At 55.1% G+C, this 15,797-nt stretch overlaps 4 protein-coding genes across 4 annotated transcripts; 3 read left to right on the forward strand and 1 right to left on the reverse strand.

Moving 5' to 3' along the window:
- Window positions 1–54: 54 nt before the first annotated feature.
- On the reverse strand, window positions 55–1,970 carry BDP55DRAFT_557547 (uncharacterized protein; the record flags this gene model as incomplete). The annotated part of the gene is made up of 5 exons (XM_060569709.1): window positions 55–1,080; window positions 1,140–1,176; window positions 1,236–1,463; window positions 1,514–1,813; window positions 1,861–1,970. 5 exons carry the CDS (start codon window positions 1,968–1,970, stop codon window positions 55–57), a joined length of 1,701 nt encoding a protein of 566 aa, XP_060426775.1.
- A 964-nt stretch (window positions 1,971–2,934) lies between these two features.
- On the forward strand, window positions 2,935–3,341 carry BDP55DRAFT_671748 (uncharacterized protein). The gene has a single exon (XM_060575478.1). It carries the CDS (start codon window positions 2,973–2,975, stop codon window positions 3,171–3,173), a length of 201 nt encoding a protein of 66 aa, XP_060426776.1. The 5' UTR covers window positions 2,935–2,972; the 3' UTR covers window positions 3,174–3,341.
- A 3,664-nt stretch (window positions 3,342–7,005) lies between these two features.
- BDP55DRAFT_634533 (uncharacterized protein) lies at window positions 7,006–7,599 on the forward strand (the record flags this gene model as incomplete). The annotated part of the gene is made up of 1 exon (XM_060572674.1): window positions 7,006–7,599. One exon carries the CDS (start codon window positions 7,006–7,008, stop codon window positions 7,597–7,599), a length of 594 nt encoding a protein of 197 aa, XP_060426777.1.
- A 100-nt stretch (window positions 7,600–7,699) lies between these two features.
- On the forward strand, window positions 7,700–8,149 carry BDP55DRAFT_238522 (uncharacterized protein). The gene has a single exon (XM_060566199.1). The coding sequence runs from the start codon at window positions 7,800–7,802 to the stop codon at window positions 8,058–8,060; it is 261 nt and encodes an 86-aa protein (XP_060426778.1). The 5' UTR covers window positions 7,700–7,799; the 3' UTR covers window positions 8,061–8,149.
- The last annotated feature ends 7,648 nt before the right edge of the window (window positions 8,150–15,797 follow it).

Raw genomic sequence — 15,797 nt, forward strand, 5'->3', positions numbered from 1 at the left:
TATTTGAGCCGTAGTGGTTATCGAGGGTGCCATGGAGGGGAGGGCAGGGCCTTTCTAGATCCACACGGGCTGCTGGGTGGTGGGAGAGACGAACCCGACGCCAAAGTTGTGGGAACCGCCGACGATGGGGGTAGGCACGCCGCTCATGTCATAGCTCTCGTACGAGCCGTACTCCTCGTTGTCACTGTACGCAACGGAGCCCTCAAATGTCGAAGATGCCGGGCTGTAGCCGCCGTAGTTGGGGCTGGGGATGTTGAGGTACTGCGAGTTGACGTACGGGGACGACAACACCAGGGGGGAGACGTTGCTGGGGGGCGCCGACTCGGCATTGAGCATCTGCAGGGACTCGGCACTGTAGCTGAAGGCAGGGTTGTGACCATATGGCAGATACGAGTCGCTAACGGGAGGCAGGGGAACCGGCTCGTTCATGTAGAAGTTGGGAGGGTTGAACTGCGGGAACGAGGGCGTTCTCGCGGGCTGGATCCAACCCATCCTCGAGCGGAACTCGTTGACCGTGTCAATGGGGAACTCCATGAGTGTCAGGGGGGTCTGCAGGTCACCGTCGTGGTTGGCCGAGATGTTGATGGAAAGGAGGCGGCGGGCGATTTCCTCGACGGGCCCAATGGACAAGCTGCCAAAGTAGGCGGCGCCAATCTCAGTGAACAGACGCTCCATAATCAGGGCCACCGTGTAGTAGTAGGCAATGATGATGAGTGCGCTGGGCGACCCGCCCGTCTGCTTGAGGTACATGACCGGCAGCCAGAAGAGCCACGTCCGCAGGGGACGAAGGCGCTCAAACTGCTGGGAGACGGATAGCGTGGGGCTGACCTTGCGGGCGCCCTTGAGGAAGCTGATCAACTGCTGGATTGACTTGGTGTCCTCCTTGTTGTGCTTGAGGTGGGCCTCGACCTTTTGGAGCTGGCTCAGGGTGCGATTGAAGGCGTCAATGTCTTCCTTGCGTGGCTGGCTCGGCTTGTGATCCGGACTGGGAGAGGCGGGAGCGGTTGGGAATGTGCAGCTCTCGGCGATGAAGTCGCCAAATTGGGACTCGTGCTTCCAGGAGTCCATGGCCTCAATGACCTAGAGTGTACGAGTTAGCAGTTGCCCTCGGACCAGGCGGCTTCCTGTGTACAACATACCGATGAGGTTCCTTGCATGAGCTGGGTCCAGCTTCGCCTGCAATTTTTGCGTTAGCGCATGTACAACATAGCGGATGGTTGCTGCGAGTTGCCTACCAATCTGTGGCTTGCCACGACAGAACAAGAGATGCTGCCAAGACGGCATCCGACGTCTCGCGGTTGAACATGCCAATAGCCTCCTGCAGACCCTTGAGGGCGACGCCGCGGTGCTCGTATGCCATGTTGCCCACCAAGGGGCAGTCGGTCAAGAAGGCAATATGCGTGGCTGAGAAGGCCAAAAGCGCGTGCATGACATAGGCGTTCGTCGCTCCAATCTTGATGATGCTAGTTTGGGTCAATATGGCTCGGAATCGAGTAGGCCGTTTCTCACTTACGTGGGGATATGGCGTGTCCAGAGGGTGAAGCCGTTAGCATCAAAGGTAGACAACTCATTGCAGATGGATGCTACGTGGTAGATCAACCTGAGATCCTCAACAGACAAGTACTGGGGATTCGGTGCCGGGTAAATGCCGAGAGACAGGAACGGGAACTGTCCTGTCTGTTGCCACTGCGAGATTTCTGCCTCGATTTCGGGAGTCCACATGAGGTCGGGCTTGTCGGGCGTTGTTGACCTGTCCTCGGGCATGGGCATGTCGTTGTAGGGGCAGCGAATCTTGTGCTTTGTGCAGTTGCGACTGGCTGTGTTAGTCGGCGGCTCAACAACGAAGCAAGAAGTACACACCATTGGGGAAAGTTCTCGTCGCATCTGATATGACGGCGCTTGCAAGTCTCACAGCCCTTGCGGGACTTGGTGTGACTGCGGCGGGGAGGACCACCACCAGGACCGGCCATTGTAAGCTCGGGGGATGAACTAAACGAAAGAACTGTACGTGTCAGTGCCAAACGAGAGACGAGGAGGCAGGCAAGACGCACATGGAAGTATACACGGGCAGACGACCGTGTATGGATAGCGAGTGGTGGATCGTTACTGGGAAAGCAGCGTAAGGCTTAGTCGCAAGACTAGACTTTAATACTGCGGAAGAGTGTCGATGGACCGGGGCAAGCGATGCAAAGGAGCAAATGCGTCGTTGGATGTGTAAGCGACCGGCAGCAAGTTGGTCAGGCGCTTGGTGTGAGGCGATGTCAGGAAAATTGGTAAAGAAAGCCGCTTTGCTCGATAATCGATTTGGCGGATTCCTCTTACGTCTCTTTCTGTCCTTGGTTCCTTTCTCTTCTCTTCTTCTTCTTTTCCCAGTTCCTGATACTGATAGTGATCGTGGGTGGGCGGGTTCTGAGTTTCCCTAGATTTCCTTTGTAATATATCTATCTCAAGTCCTCTGTTTCCGAAAAAAGCGAGTGTGGTTGATCAGAAGACCGGTATTCAGTAATGGAGCATTTGCTGGTTGTAAGCCGAGTTGTGGGAGACGCGGGGTTGTAAGCTAGCGAGTCCCGGGTGTTGTTGAGGCTGGATACCAGGGTATTTGGCGATGGATGCTTCGAGTCTGCTGGGGGGGTGGACTGGGCGCGGTTTTGGAGGGTTTGGATTTCCTTTCCTTGTCTTTTGGTGTGTTCTGCTTTGTTTCTCTTCCAAAGGATCTTGTTGGGAGAGAAAATAATTGAAACAAGAGGGCGGGAGGAGGTTGGCTTCGAGGAGGGATGGATTTGAGATTTTGGCGGAAAAAGAAAAACACAAGAACGCGAAAGCGAATGACAGGAGTCAACGAGGACTTCCTAAGAGTAGAGTTAGGAAAAAGCGAATGTGGTTGAGGACAGCGCGAGCAGCTCAACGAGGCTGATGAGGTTTGATGTTTGATGTAGGCTGAGAGGAGGGGAGACAGGAAAAGGCGGTGGTAGATGGGCCGGGGACAGATACAGTTAAATAATGGCACCTCACCTCTCACGTCCCCAAGAGGAGAGAGAGACAGTGGCCGCAGCAGGCACAGCACACACACACACATGGACGTACACCACTCACACACAGGCTCAGTCTGGCTTTGGCTCAGGAAGAGGGCGGCACACACAGTTGAGAGAAGTGCCACACCAGATCCGACCTAATCGGGACAAGGTATGACCACCGGGTGGGAATAACGGGGCATGACCTGTGAGCAAGGGCAGAGGAAAAGCAAAGAGAAAAACAGCTGTGCTGTGCAGGTTGCTGCAGCTGTGCTCCTCCGTCTGGCGGGGGTGTGTGTGTGTGTGTGTGTGTGTGTGTGTGTGTGTGTGGATGTGGATGAGATGTCCAGGTGCGCAGACCCCAGGCGTAGGTGCGGGTGCAAGGTACAGGGCTGTGAGAGGAGAGAGAGAGAGAGAGTGGATGGGACAGGGACATGTGTGGACTATGGAGGGGAGGGGCCGTCCGTGCTGGGATCGTTGCTGGGACTAGGCAGTGAGAAATCCGTACGTACCGGGTCATTAACTCTCTCTCAGCGATGTGCGAGATGTATCTATGTATGTGTGCGTGTAGGGTAGTGTGTGTGGGTGTATTCGTGCACTATGTCGTTGCTCTCTTCAACTGCGAATGCCTTTCCAAAGTTGACAGAGAGACCAAGGGAGTGAGTGTCTCAGTAATGACAGATCCAGCAGGTTCTGGATCCGAGAAACAGGGTTTCCGCGGATTCTGACACAGTCGTCCGCGGCTGGGGTTAAGCCTGTTGGACAGAGAGGCTTGGAGTGTGTCGGTGAGGACTGGTGCGTCGCGGAGCTTATTCTTATTCTTCCTCCTCCCCGTACCGTTGTCGTCCGTCCGTAGGGGGGCAGGAGTGAATCGCGATGCCCTGTTGAGATAGGTAGGAAGGGATGGGATGGATTGGGATGAGATGGGACTCTAAGATGGGAAGGGGGATAAGAGCAGGGATCCTGGCTATGGTCAGCCAAAGAGGTGAGGTGAGGGATGGTAAGGATTGGCTGTATGTCCGTACACAAGGTAACGCAGGCGTGTGCATGTACTTTAATGCATGGGGAGACTGGGGGTGAAGAGGAGAGAATGAGAATGTTAAATGTAAAAGAATAGTTATTTCTCATCGAGGATGGGACGACTACAAAAAGAATCCGGCAAGGCGGTAGAAGATGAGTAAGTACTGAACAAATGGGGGTGAAGATGAATGAGAGGAGCATACACAGTAGGAGAGATAATGGGTCGAAGTCGCCGCCGGCATGGATGAATGGGGTACTAACTAAGAGACTCCTTGTCATGTCTGGTGAGCTTGATGTCAACGGCCATCATCATGTCTCGATGTTCGGGCGCGTATTGACACGGGACCCGAGCAGCTTGCCCCAGCATCCGGTAGTCGTAGTGTAAGGTAAGGCATCCGTAGTCTGGGATTCTCTTAGGCGAGCAGACGCTCGGCGCTATTCCGCGTCTACCGTGTCTATCAACGTCGGTATCTGTCAAAGACGGCCGTAGTAGGGTCGTAGTGTCGAGTGTAAAGACATGACTACGCCCGAAATGTTAGTTTTGTGCTGTACTGGGCAATGTGCTGTTTGTCCATCGCACCGCCAATCTCCCCGTTCACCCGCCAAAAGTCGACCCAAAAAAGAGCCAAAATTAAAAATAACCCTGGGCCCCTCCTCCCGTGGGTGAGCCGGCTTCTTGGGCCCCAACCAAAGGCGGCGGCGATTCTCACTGGCAAAAAAAAAAACTAAAAAAAAAAAAAAAACTAACGCAGAGCGAGGGAGAGAGACCGGGGGCCAGGGCGAAAGAAGCCACTCACTGGGGGCCACCAGTGGGAGTGACCGAGAGGTGAAAACAAGCGGTGGGGTTAAGTCTATCCAAGAGAAGACAGATGATTGACCGACCTGGTCGAGGGGCGGGTGAGTAAGTGAGCGGGAGCGAGAGAGAGAGTGAGAGAAAGAGGGGGGTAGGTGACAGAAACTGAGTGAAAAAGAGTGTGTGTGCATGTTAGTGAGCGAGTGAGTGACTGACTGACTTTGGCCCTCACCTCACCCTCTCGAGACTTTCTCTCCCCACGCCTGTGTGCTGATGATGATTCTAGTCCATAATGGGGCTGAACAGCTGTGGGAATCGTCGTCTGCGGCACGCTCACATCTTGTCCATGCCGAATTCCCACCTCCTTTCGCACCTCTCTCCCTCTAAGCAACCCGCACTCCCCCTCCATACCGAACCGACCACTGGGAGACGGCCCTTGGGTTTGCTGCGCCTCAAGCTGCTGCTTCCGCTTTGCTTCGCTTTTGCTTTCACATCCCAAAGTTCGCCGACGGAAACATGCTCTCCAGCGCTAGCAGACAAGCCCGCACCATCTCCCCATCTGGCGACTTTCTAGCGTGTTCCTCTGCTATGCCCTTCCAAGTTAGCCATCCGCTGTGCTGTGTGGCTGGTTTCTCCTCGGGCACTGGCACAGGGCCCCGTTGCCTCTGTTACCTTCGCCTCCCTGACGCCGTCGCAGGCTGCTGCTGTTGGTGATTCTGCCGCTGGTCTCACTCTCGCGGCTGCTTTCGCTGCTTGTCTCCTTTGGGGATGGCTTCGTTACCTTTGCTGTCCCTGTTACCGGCCCATCATCGCATCACTGCATCAGCGCCGCTGATGCCATGCCATGCCATACTGTTCCATCACCGCTCCGTATAGCCTCTCTATTTTCGATGCTCGCTTGACTGGACCTCGCGACCACCGGCCGAGAAGCTGTATGAGCCTCAGAGGTCAGAGAATAGGGGCAGGGGCCAATCTTGTCCCGATCCAGTCCAATGACACGCTGCGGGCAAGGTGTCGGCAGGGAGCTAGTCAACACGATGGAGGCGAAGCAATCGCCAGTCAGCGAGTACTGCATCGCTGCTTGTCTGTGCCAGCGTCTGTGCCGGTGACTCTTTGCGACGCTGCCGGGCCAGTCATGGGCGATATCCCCCAACCCAACTCAATTCATCCCATCCCATCTTTCGGTCTCTCATCCTCTTTACCCTCATGCTCATGCAAACATGCTCGTGCAACGCGCCCACTCAGCCGATGACAGAGCACCGCTCACCGTCCAGTCCCAAACAACCACTTGGTTCAGCTTCATGCGAGCTTGGCCCTCCCTGTGCCCTTCATTTTTTTTCGTGACACCATTCAGCAAGAAATCTAGGCACTGTCGATGTTCGGGCAGAAGTCAAAGTGGCCCGTCAGACCGGAGCTCGGGCGGCAAGCAGTATCCGCTCCTTTTTTCGTCCATCCCAACTATAGACTCTGAGATGAAGACGAAAACAGAGTCAAGGGGCAGACAGGCTCGGAGATCCAGGACATCATCTCCATAGCCAGCAGAAGCTTCATGTTTGGGTCTTGCGGATGGAAACCGCTTCGTAGGCCCCATCCATACTGGGCCTCTTTGCCAAGCTGTGATCAAGGTCATCTCTTGGCTTGGTAGTTCACCGTCGCCCAGCTGGCAGACTCAGGTGACTTAGGTAATAGCGTCGAGAACTGAATTGCGGGACCTATAGCATGAGAATAGCAGGCGGCGAGCGTAGACAAATTGAGTTGAGCACCGCCCAGAGTAACAATCCATTGCCCTCGGCATTCGCCATTTGAGCTTGCATGGTCTGCATCTGACTAGTCTTCTCCGGGGCTGAGAGGGTGCTCAAGAGTAGTGATGTATTCGGTCAGAGCCCGATTAGGAGGCCAACATCGTCAGGTGGACTCAACTTGCCTGCCTTTCTACGGCCCCGGGTGTGGTGACATACAGTACCGTCCGTCGCCAGAACCCTACACAAAGGTCCCGTCACCTTGGCCCATGGCAGCATAGCATGGCTGCAGTGGAAGCGGTTCTCTCCGTGTGTGCGCCCACAGCGAGTGGCTCTCTCCATTCTCAACGACACCCGATGCCCATTTGTTGTACCTACCGCCTGCCCTATGGCCCCAATCGAGTGGCTCTAGCACTGGGTCCAACAAATAGCCTCCGCGGGCATGGGTGTATTGCTGGCGACGTGCCTGTATCTGCATCGCCAATTTTCATACAGTTTTTCCCGCCTGGCTCTTGCGTGGTCTTTCGATCCCCTGGGAACAGGAACTTCTGCGTTCCGGAGTTGCACACGCAATCGTCCCAAGTCAGATGACGAGTGCGTCTCTGCCACCATCGTCTCGACATCTCTGGAAGCTGACATTGCCGCGGCGAGAACTGTCCAAAAAGCTGGAGAGTTCGACTCCCATCATGCCACAACCTTGGAGGATGAGAAGCGCGAACTCTCAGCTACAGCCCCGCCCTGGTCCTGGTGTATCGAGGAAGAGTGTCCTTGTATCGTTTCCCATCCCGACCGGAAAAGGAAGGACCCTGTTCCCATCTCTAGTCGACTAGAACGACTGGCGAACGTTATGCGGTCATGGATCATGGGCATCCGTGCGTACTTCCCCCTTGGGCTCCCCATCACCCATGCGGACCTTGCCCCGTGGTATGCTATGCCGAAAGAAGCGCCAGCGCGATGCGGCGACGACGAGAATGAAGGTGCCCAGCTAGTGCACACCGTCCTGAAGAGAATAGCCAAGGAACATCAGGCGAGGTAAAAGTTCTCCTAGCCCAAGCTACAACTCTCCGCGACGCCAGAAGTGGTCTAGGAGATAATACCAGGTAGCATCAGCCAGAGAGACCTGACGGCCATTCAAGACATGGTTTCAAGCCTGTGCCGTCGCGTCCGAGCTTTCGAACCACAGCACTCACACAAGTTCCCTACCAGGACCTGGGTCGATGCCGTGACAGGGGCTTGATGGGCAAACTCCAACTATACCCACTGTCCACTATGGTATGGATCTGCTGCTGCCGCTGCCAAAACAAACCATCAAAAGTGCTTGGTGATTTGTGCTTTTCTGGTGAAGCAACGACACGGCGTCCAAACCATCTCGGTGCGACGTTTGGGGGCCTGTGTTCTGCCTTGTGTTATTTCTCCGACTCGCGTGTCCATCGATCCCTTGAGGTTGTCCCCTGTCTATGGCCAGAGTCCCTGCCGAGTCTGAGAAACAGTCCATGATCCCATTCTCGTCTCTGGAGGCTGACATTGTGCCCCTCGGCTGTGTCCCGATACACTTCAGACGACTGCCGGAGTCAACCAGATGTCAAATCATGAAGGCGAATCGGGCAGATCCTGGGACTAAGGTTTGAGGTTGTTGCTGTTATGTCATATCTGCTGGACCTCTCCGCCCGGAGCACTACGGCCAAGGGCTTGGAGAGGAGCGTGGAAGAGTTTTTGAAATGGAGGTCCGAGAAGAAAAAAAAAAAGTACCACGATCATTTCCCCGCTCTACTTCGGCGTCCAGCTTCACATCGGTGGGTTCGCTAGCGTAGCTTGCCTTGATGCTTGGTATCCGTTCCGTACTTCGTAGTGTAGGCGGGTGCATCGCGCGCAGCGAGTCAGAGTGAGAGGGCGGTGGAGAAGACTAATTCAAAGACAAAAAAACGTTAATTCGATCCCCCTTCCTCGGCAAGAACAAGACGTGATGCTTTGGAGCTCCGTCTCAAATAGAATGAATCTCCTTGGGGGATCTCTGTCTCCCGAGGTCTCGTCGCATTTCCTCCGAAGCCTTCTCAACCTGCCCCCATCAATATCTGCTCCGCCGCGCTGGGGTTGAGCGCGGGTTGCTTCTATCCAGGGTCTCCATCTCTGCTCTTGTCTCTTGTCGTTGTTTGAACATGCCTTTACCAATCTGCAAGGGGCTGGGAGATCGGAGTTGCAGGGCGTCTTTCTGGTTCTGGTTGGCTGAAACAGCAGTTTCTCGTGTCCATTTTTGGCGTGCGCTGCTAGGGTATTTGACCCATGCTCTGGTTTTCCAGCCCTGGAATGAGAAACATGAACGGGGCGCTCGTCATAAACAGCTTTCCCGAATTGTCAACGAGATCTCAGATAGTCATCGCAAACCACGAGGCACCTGGTGTCACCACTTAGCGCAGCCAGCAACAAATCGTCAACCTGTCTGTCTATGCCGGCCCTCGGGGGTGTGACGCTCATGTGGTGGCGGTGACTGGTCCCAACGTCGTCCAGCAAGTCAGCTTTCACACAGGCCGACGAGTGCGCGCGCGCGTCAAGGGTCGCCCGTCTCTGGCCGGGTCCGCGTGAGGTCCGCTTCTTTGTGCCTGACCGCCCCGTGTGGCTCTCCTGTCAACCCTGTCAAACTGTCAGGGATGTCCTTTCATGACACAAGACACGCCAGGACCAGCACACCAAACATTGAGATGGAGTCTGTCATTTGTTAACCAGCAGCGGTGTGAAGCAGCAGCGAGATAATCTTCCGAAGAGACATCACGAGTGGGTTTGGCCTTGCTGGGCGGGATGTTGGAGTCTTGGAGATGGGGGCGCTATCTCCTGGGGTCCAAGGAACCGAGGTAAATGAGAGGGAGGGAGCTTCCAGTCGTCGGAGGCAGGTCGGAGGGCGGCCGCCAGACGTGACCTCCCAACCGTCCGAAGTATCGATGCAGGAAATGCAGGAACAAGAAGCGTACGAGGCCTTGGAGGTCGGCGGTGCAGGAGAGTCGAAAGAAACCTGCTTCATTTTGACATCAACTTACGCTTCTCGGCCCGTCTGCGTAATTCGGTCCATACGGTGATGTGAGCGTCAGCGAGCCTCTGACAACATAAGCACCACATCATGGCACTTTTTTTTTTCTACTCCCCGCCGACGACCGAAGTTACTGTGTGTCTCAGTCGATTGGCCGGCGAACAATGACCTGCGGCCTGAGGCTCTGAAATGGTGTCCTCCTCCCAATATCCATGCAGAAGCATGGTTGAGGGCATCTGGATCTTGCCGTATTCGGCAAGGCGGGTTTCTATTCTTAAATAACCTTCTTTCACTGTTGTTGCGAGATTTCGGTCAAATTCACACCGCGTGCGTTGGCTTTCGAGTGCTTTGGAGAGACTTCTCGGGTACCGGGGCATTTCAGCTCTCAGGGTCCTTTGGGAAACGGCATTTGCTGATCTGGAGCCACAGTATTCTTTTTTTCTCTCTCATCTGTCTTGTCCATATCCGGCAACGTCAGCAATGTCATGCGTGTGCGTCGTTGGCTGGGGCTGAGAGACGCAACGTTCCATAGTACGCTGGCCGTCTGCCGATGATGCATAGCATTGGGACGGGCGGCACCTCAGCGATCTCACTTGTTAAGTCGCCGACAGGCAGCGATATGGGGCACGCCGTTCGGTTCGTCTCTGGTAGACTCGTTGGTGATCGACATCCGCCGCCGTGTTTGATTTGGGCGCAAAGACGATCCCGCGGTCGGGACGTGTCAAAGTCTCAACTAGAGAGGCCTCTAGGGAGACACGTTGGGTTCGAAATCGGCCCTGCAGATAGCTGATCTGACATGCCCCCACTGCCGCCGTCACGTCGAGATGGTGGGAAATTTCAGACAGCGCGCGGGCACAGCGCGGGCTGATCGCTGTGTGATGGTGAAAACATTGCGGCCGCCAGCTGCCATTGGCTCCTTGACCGACAGGGCAAAAGGAAACCCTGTGCGCATCACCGACCCGCATATGTGAGTTGGACGTTGTGCGAGCCGCGACGGCCGAGCGCGGTGAGTAGACGCATGGGGTGTCCCGGAAGCCTCGAGGCTAGGGAAAGAGATCTGCCTCTCCAACACTGTTCGCGCCATGGCGCCACAGAAAGTGGTGTTTTTTTTTTTTCCCCTCTCTCCCACACATAGTGTTGCCCGCTATATTTCTGTGGCCTCTGAGAATCCACAAGCCCGGCAGCCCGGTGAGACCGTGAGGCTCCCTCAAGATCTGTGGATCGTCAGTCCAACTGCGAATTCGCCACGGAACTAGCGGAGTCTCGGGGCTAGCTTTCGTTCCACCCCGACCCGCCAAGTTTGTCAAGCGCTACTTTGCCAGGAGCCACATAGAGGATGCGTGCTGGTGGCAGAAGACGCTTCAAACCATAGAAGGCTTGCCATCCATAGACTCGATGAACAGGAGGCGGTGAAAAGGACAAGATGCCGAGCTAGTGCCACAATGCAGAGTGCAGTTGCCGTCCGATCAGTGGGTTAGTCGGTGGACGCATACTGGTCAGCCACAGACGCAGAGGCAAAGGTAGAGAGATGCAGCGATGGAGCGGTGCAGAGAGGCAGAAACACAAGAGTTGGACGCATGCAGGCGATGCCAATCAGCAGAGTGGATGACGGTGATTTGTTGATATGGCGCATGACCTCAATTATCCTGGGCCTTCATTCGACCATGGGCTTGGCCAGGGTCTCCAAGCTTTGCTCCGCGTCGAGAACTCTTCGGTGCGGAGAAGATGCGACTCTGCCATGGACTTTTGCTGATGAAGGTAGTTTATCCGCTGCGAGTCCGAGCCGGGGACAGGCATGGGTGACTGGGCGAGCATAACAGCCCTAGGCTCGGGGGTTTCAAACGGGCAGCCATGCTGCCAGATGTCAATCTATGGCGTCTCGTCGGCCGAGTGACTAGCAGATTTTCCTTTGCCCATGATTCTTCTTGCCGGCCGGGTCCTACATGCCCAGGGCCCGTTGCTGTCCACCAGGGGGCTTGAAGACGAGGGTGATGATGACTGATCAGAGCATGGGACGTCGATTCGATGGGGGTTGGATTCTTGGAGAATCTGCAGGCCCGCAGCCCAAGGCCGGAGTGTAGACGAAAGCGTACGGGCAAACGGTACGTACTTGATAGTCTGCATCGGCAGCGAGGCGAAGGATATCATATCATATGGATATGAGTAATTCGCTCAAAGTGATCCGTCCGTCTCCGTCGTGGGTTCACCGTTCGTGGGCGACAGCGGTCATTCTCGTTAATTATCGTTAATTGCTGTAAAATTGTTGGCATTTCTGCTGGGCTTCTGGAAAATGTGCAGGGCCGTCCTTCCCCACCATGCCTTGGACGGCACACCGGGCACAATCGGCAGGGGAGGCGTCGGAGTTCCACCGCTTAGCGGAGCAGAGGAACGTCGAAGGGAGGCCAATAACTGGGGGGGGGGGGGGGGGCGTGCAAGCACCATGAATGGTCGATTCTGATACCAGATGGGGGTTAGCAGGGTGGGAATGGGTGTATGTGAAGAAGCTTGGTGATTGTGATGGATTCATGGGCCAGGCGTGGTTGGCTGGTTGTCGAAAGAGCTGGACATACCGTCTGGACTGTCACTGACGGGAAGTACAGTACGAATACAATGTAGCAGTCTACTATGTTTGTTGTCTGTATCCGCGGGGATACAGCGACAGAGTGAGCCTAACCGACGACAGACCTTGTCATGAAGGCGGATGATGTGCATGTTGACAGGATCCTGTCCGACTGCGCGGTGCCAGACGAGCCACTCTGGTGCGGCATTGTGGATTTTGTCGCCTCAACATTTGTGATTTCCACGGAGAAGGTGAACAGAAGCGAGAGATTGTCGTCGCATGTCGTTCATCCGGCCGCTAGCGTGGGTTCGATTAGAGTAAAGCGAGGCCGAGGAATGCAAAAGTTCATGACCGGAGGCATCCTAGATGATGGAGGGAGAGGAGCCTCAGGAGAGAGAAAGAGAGCATCGAGTGGTTAGACAGCCAAACCACAATCAGAGAAAGTTAGGTAAGAATTGCTTGGAACATGGCCCCATGATGACGTCTTTGCTCCTTCCTGGGCTGAACTTTTACACACCTCAGTACAATACCTAGGTAGGTACTAAAATCGGCAAGCACTTGGAGAATCCAGGGCTCATGTTTACTGGTGGACGCTAGCAGCTAGTCATCGGGGGGAAAGACACACTAGGTAAGAAAAGGCTCGATATCTGGCAACTGTTCGAGCTGTGTTGTCTCGATTGATCGTTGCGCCGAAGCCTTGGCGTTACCCGTCGCGCGGCGTGGCTTCCCGACTTTGTGAGGGGAATTCCAAGGTAACGTATCTTGACTAGCACACCAGCACACCAGCACACCAGGTTCATTGGCTCAATGGTTCAATCTCCTCTTTCAAGCTCAGGCAGGAACTAGGAAGGCATGTCGTCGCTTCTGCTTCTGCTTCCGCTCCTGCTTTCCATAAACAATTCTAAGGTAAGCGCGGCCTAGGTATTCAAACTCCAGACAGAAGGTACGAAGTACGAGCCAAGGTACCTCACCTTACTCTTAGTATTTACCGATGAAAGGCAAGGGCATTGGAAGCAAGCAAGCAAGCACATGGGTCAAAGACTGCAAGGTGCCTTCCATGACTGAACAAGGTTAGTTCCGCCGTCCCCCCAGCGCAAAGAGCCGATTTGCCGAGCCCATCTTGCCCCGGTGCCTTCCAATATATTTTTTTTTCTACGGAGTATCCATCTCTTTTCTTCGAATTAAAGCTGTGGAAACCCCCAAAAGACTTTTTTGTGGTGCCAGCGCCGAGCGGTGGTCAAAGAGAGGGGAGGGGACCTTGAGAAAGGAACCTTCCACGCCTGCGGCCCTGCACATTGGAAAAACAGAAGGAAGGGGACAGAAAAACACAAGGGCAGGAAGCGGATGGCAGGTGACAGATGATTGGTCTTTCCCCCGATACCCCGGTCAGATGGCTGCCTTGTATTGGCTAAATTTAGAAACAACCAGGTTGCCTGATCGGGAAACACTAGCCAGTAGTAGCCGGTCGGTAATGGAGCCGGGGGCAGGAACAGGTGAGTGTTGTGTGCACCTGCCACCTGCCTCTGCAGTGACCAGTCTGCATCAGTCTCACCATGGGCCTTGCCTACCTCGGACTGGTGTCAAACGAAATCTGCGCTTTGCCTTCTCCTTCTAGCGCGCTTCAGTCCTCTTTTGACCTCCACTGTCCACAGTCACTCACACCTGACAGTCTCTCGCTCGCAGGACGGAGTACCTACACCAAGTGGTCAGTCAAACTGCAAGTCTACCTGCTTGCAACTCCAACCTAACATCCCGTCATTACAGGCTACCTTACAGCAACAACAACAAGCTTGAATTGCTGCAAGCCCAACCGTACCCTCGCACCCTCGTCCGGGACATGGCAGGAAGAAGCGAGCAACGACGGCCCTAATGCCTCCTTCATCTGCCTCTTCCCTGGAACTTGGAACTTGGAACGAACGGATACACTAGCAATCTAGTACACTCTTATTGCGGTTACCTCACGGACAGTTTGTCCATCTATCTCTACCTTACCCGACTCCTGGGCCCGTCTCTCACAGGCTCGCACTCAAGAGTTCCCACACTTACTTACGGATACCTGACCTATACACACCGAGCGAGCATCACCGCCATGGACCTGACCTGACCTAACCTTATCCACACTACTCCGTACGGATACCAGCCCAGAGCTTCTTGCTATACTACATCATGCAGCATTACCTTGCCGGCCATGGCCCGTCGTTCATGGGTCTTGAGCCCGAAGTCCGACTTTTCTCGTGCCGTGCCCACCTCTCAGCTCTCTCCACCATCTATCTTAACAGACGTCCTTTTTAATGAGCCAACGAAATCACCCTTTCGCTCTCGTCTACGAAGCAGAGCCCAAGTTCCAACCCCCGGCCGCCGTTGCCAAGCCCCGGTCCTGTGACAACCTCTGGGCTCGATCCTAGCAACCTCTTCGGGGCTCATCGCCGTCGAAACCCGCGCATTCGACCTTGGCTCCGCTCTCCGCGAGACCGTGTCTTTTGCTCAACTCTCGCCGTGGGCCGCTAGTCCTTCCCGAGGCACAGTCACGCAATCCTGGTTCTTATGCCTGTTCCCCAGCCATATCTGGTGCTTGAGAACTTTCTCTTAGTGTACTTGGGTGAACGCTGGCTACTTGCATGCCACTTGTATGCTGCAAGACCAAGACTAAGAAAGCCACTCTCAGACGATTCGTAGAGAATTCCCACCACTGACCCGTAACCAAGGCTCTGACAGTTCACAGCATGACAAGCGCTGCGAGCTAACAGTAACCAGTTGCTGGCCTCGTGGAACGAACCATGGCCGCCGGGACGGCTTGACCACCCTCTTGGCACCTAATTCGTCTTGGCTTTTGTTTCCCAAAACCCTAACGTCTGGCGCCTCCATGGCCAACAATGATATGATCGAACCTGATCGACGCTGTATGTGCCTTCCTGACTCGGCCTGCGCCCATTACCGACACTTTACTCGGCACAGCTAGGTCAACACGCCGTCTGCTTTTCCGCTACGCACCGGCTCCAGGCACATGGATTACCGCAGAATAAGCGCACCCCGCGGCCGTCGAACGCCATTTCTTTGCCTCGGTCTGTGGCTGAACGCAACTTAGTCCCCAATGGGTCTGAGTTGGGTCCGCCCTGCCAGCCGTCAGTCACTGTTGCCTCCACGTGCTCGACAACATAACTTGGGCTTCTTTGTGCGCGTATCTGTTGGCTGCTTGGTCGTCAAGCTCGTTCCGTCCCCGGCTTCAGGGGGGGGGTTGCCCTTGTAATCGGTTCCATGATATTCGACGTGCGCAAGGGGGAAAAGTTCCTGATGCTCTGTCGAACGACATATCCATCTGCTGCACCTCAAGCATTTGTCACAGCATCCGCCATCCGTCAATCTCCCCCTCACTGGAGCCCCTCTTTTCCTGGCTTCCCCCCCCCCCCCCGCCCTTCCCTTTGGTCATTGCGTCCCGGCCGGGACGCCTCACACGATCTCTCGACGGCTTCTTGCACCCAAGACTATAGATCATCAAGCAACGTTGTACAGTCTCTGCTATGTTGCAAAAGCCACAGCACGGCCGGCCCAATACCGGTCGGTGTCTTCTTCAGCACATGCGCAGCTCCTGAGCGCAAGATGTCCACCGTTCCGTTAGTTTACCACCTTGCGGTATACTCTGCACGCTAACATCCAC

Source organism: Colletotrichum godetiae (assembly GCF_030913485.1).
Source record: "Colletotrichum godetiae strain CBS 193.32 chromosome Unknown BDP55scaffold_35, whole genome shotgun sequence".
Lineage (NCBI taxonomy): Eukaryota > Fungi > Ascomycota > Sordariomycetes > Glomerellales > Glomerellaceae > Colletotrichum > Colletotrichum godetiae.

Excerpts from the sequence above, each read along its gene's own strand:
- BDP55DRAFT_238522 (XM_060566199.1), top strand. The coding sequence starts at position 7,800 with ATGGGCAAACTCCAACTATACCCACTGTCCACTATGGTATGGATCTGC.
- BDP55DRAFT_671748 (XM_060575478.1), top strand. The coding sequence starts at position 2,973 with ATGGGCCGGGGACAGATACAGTTAAATAATGGCACCTCACCTCTCACG.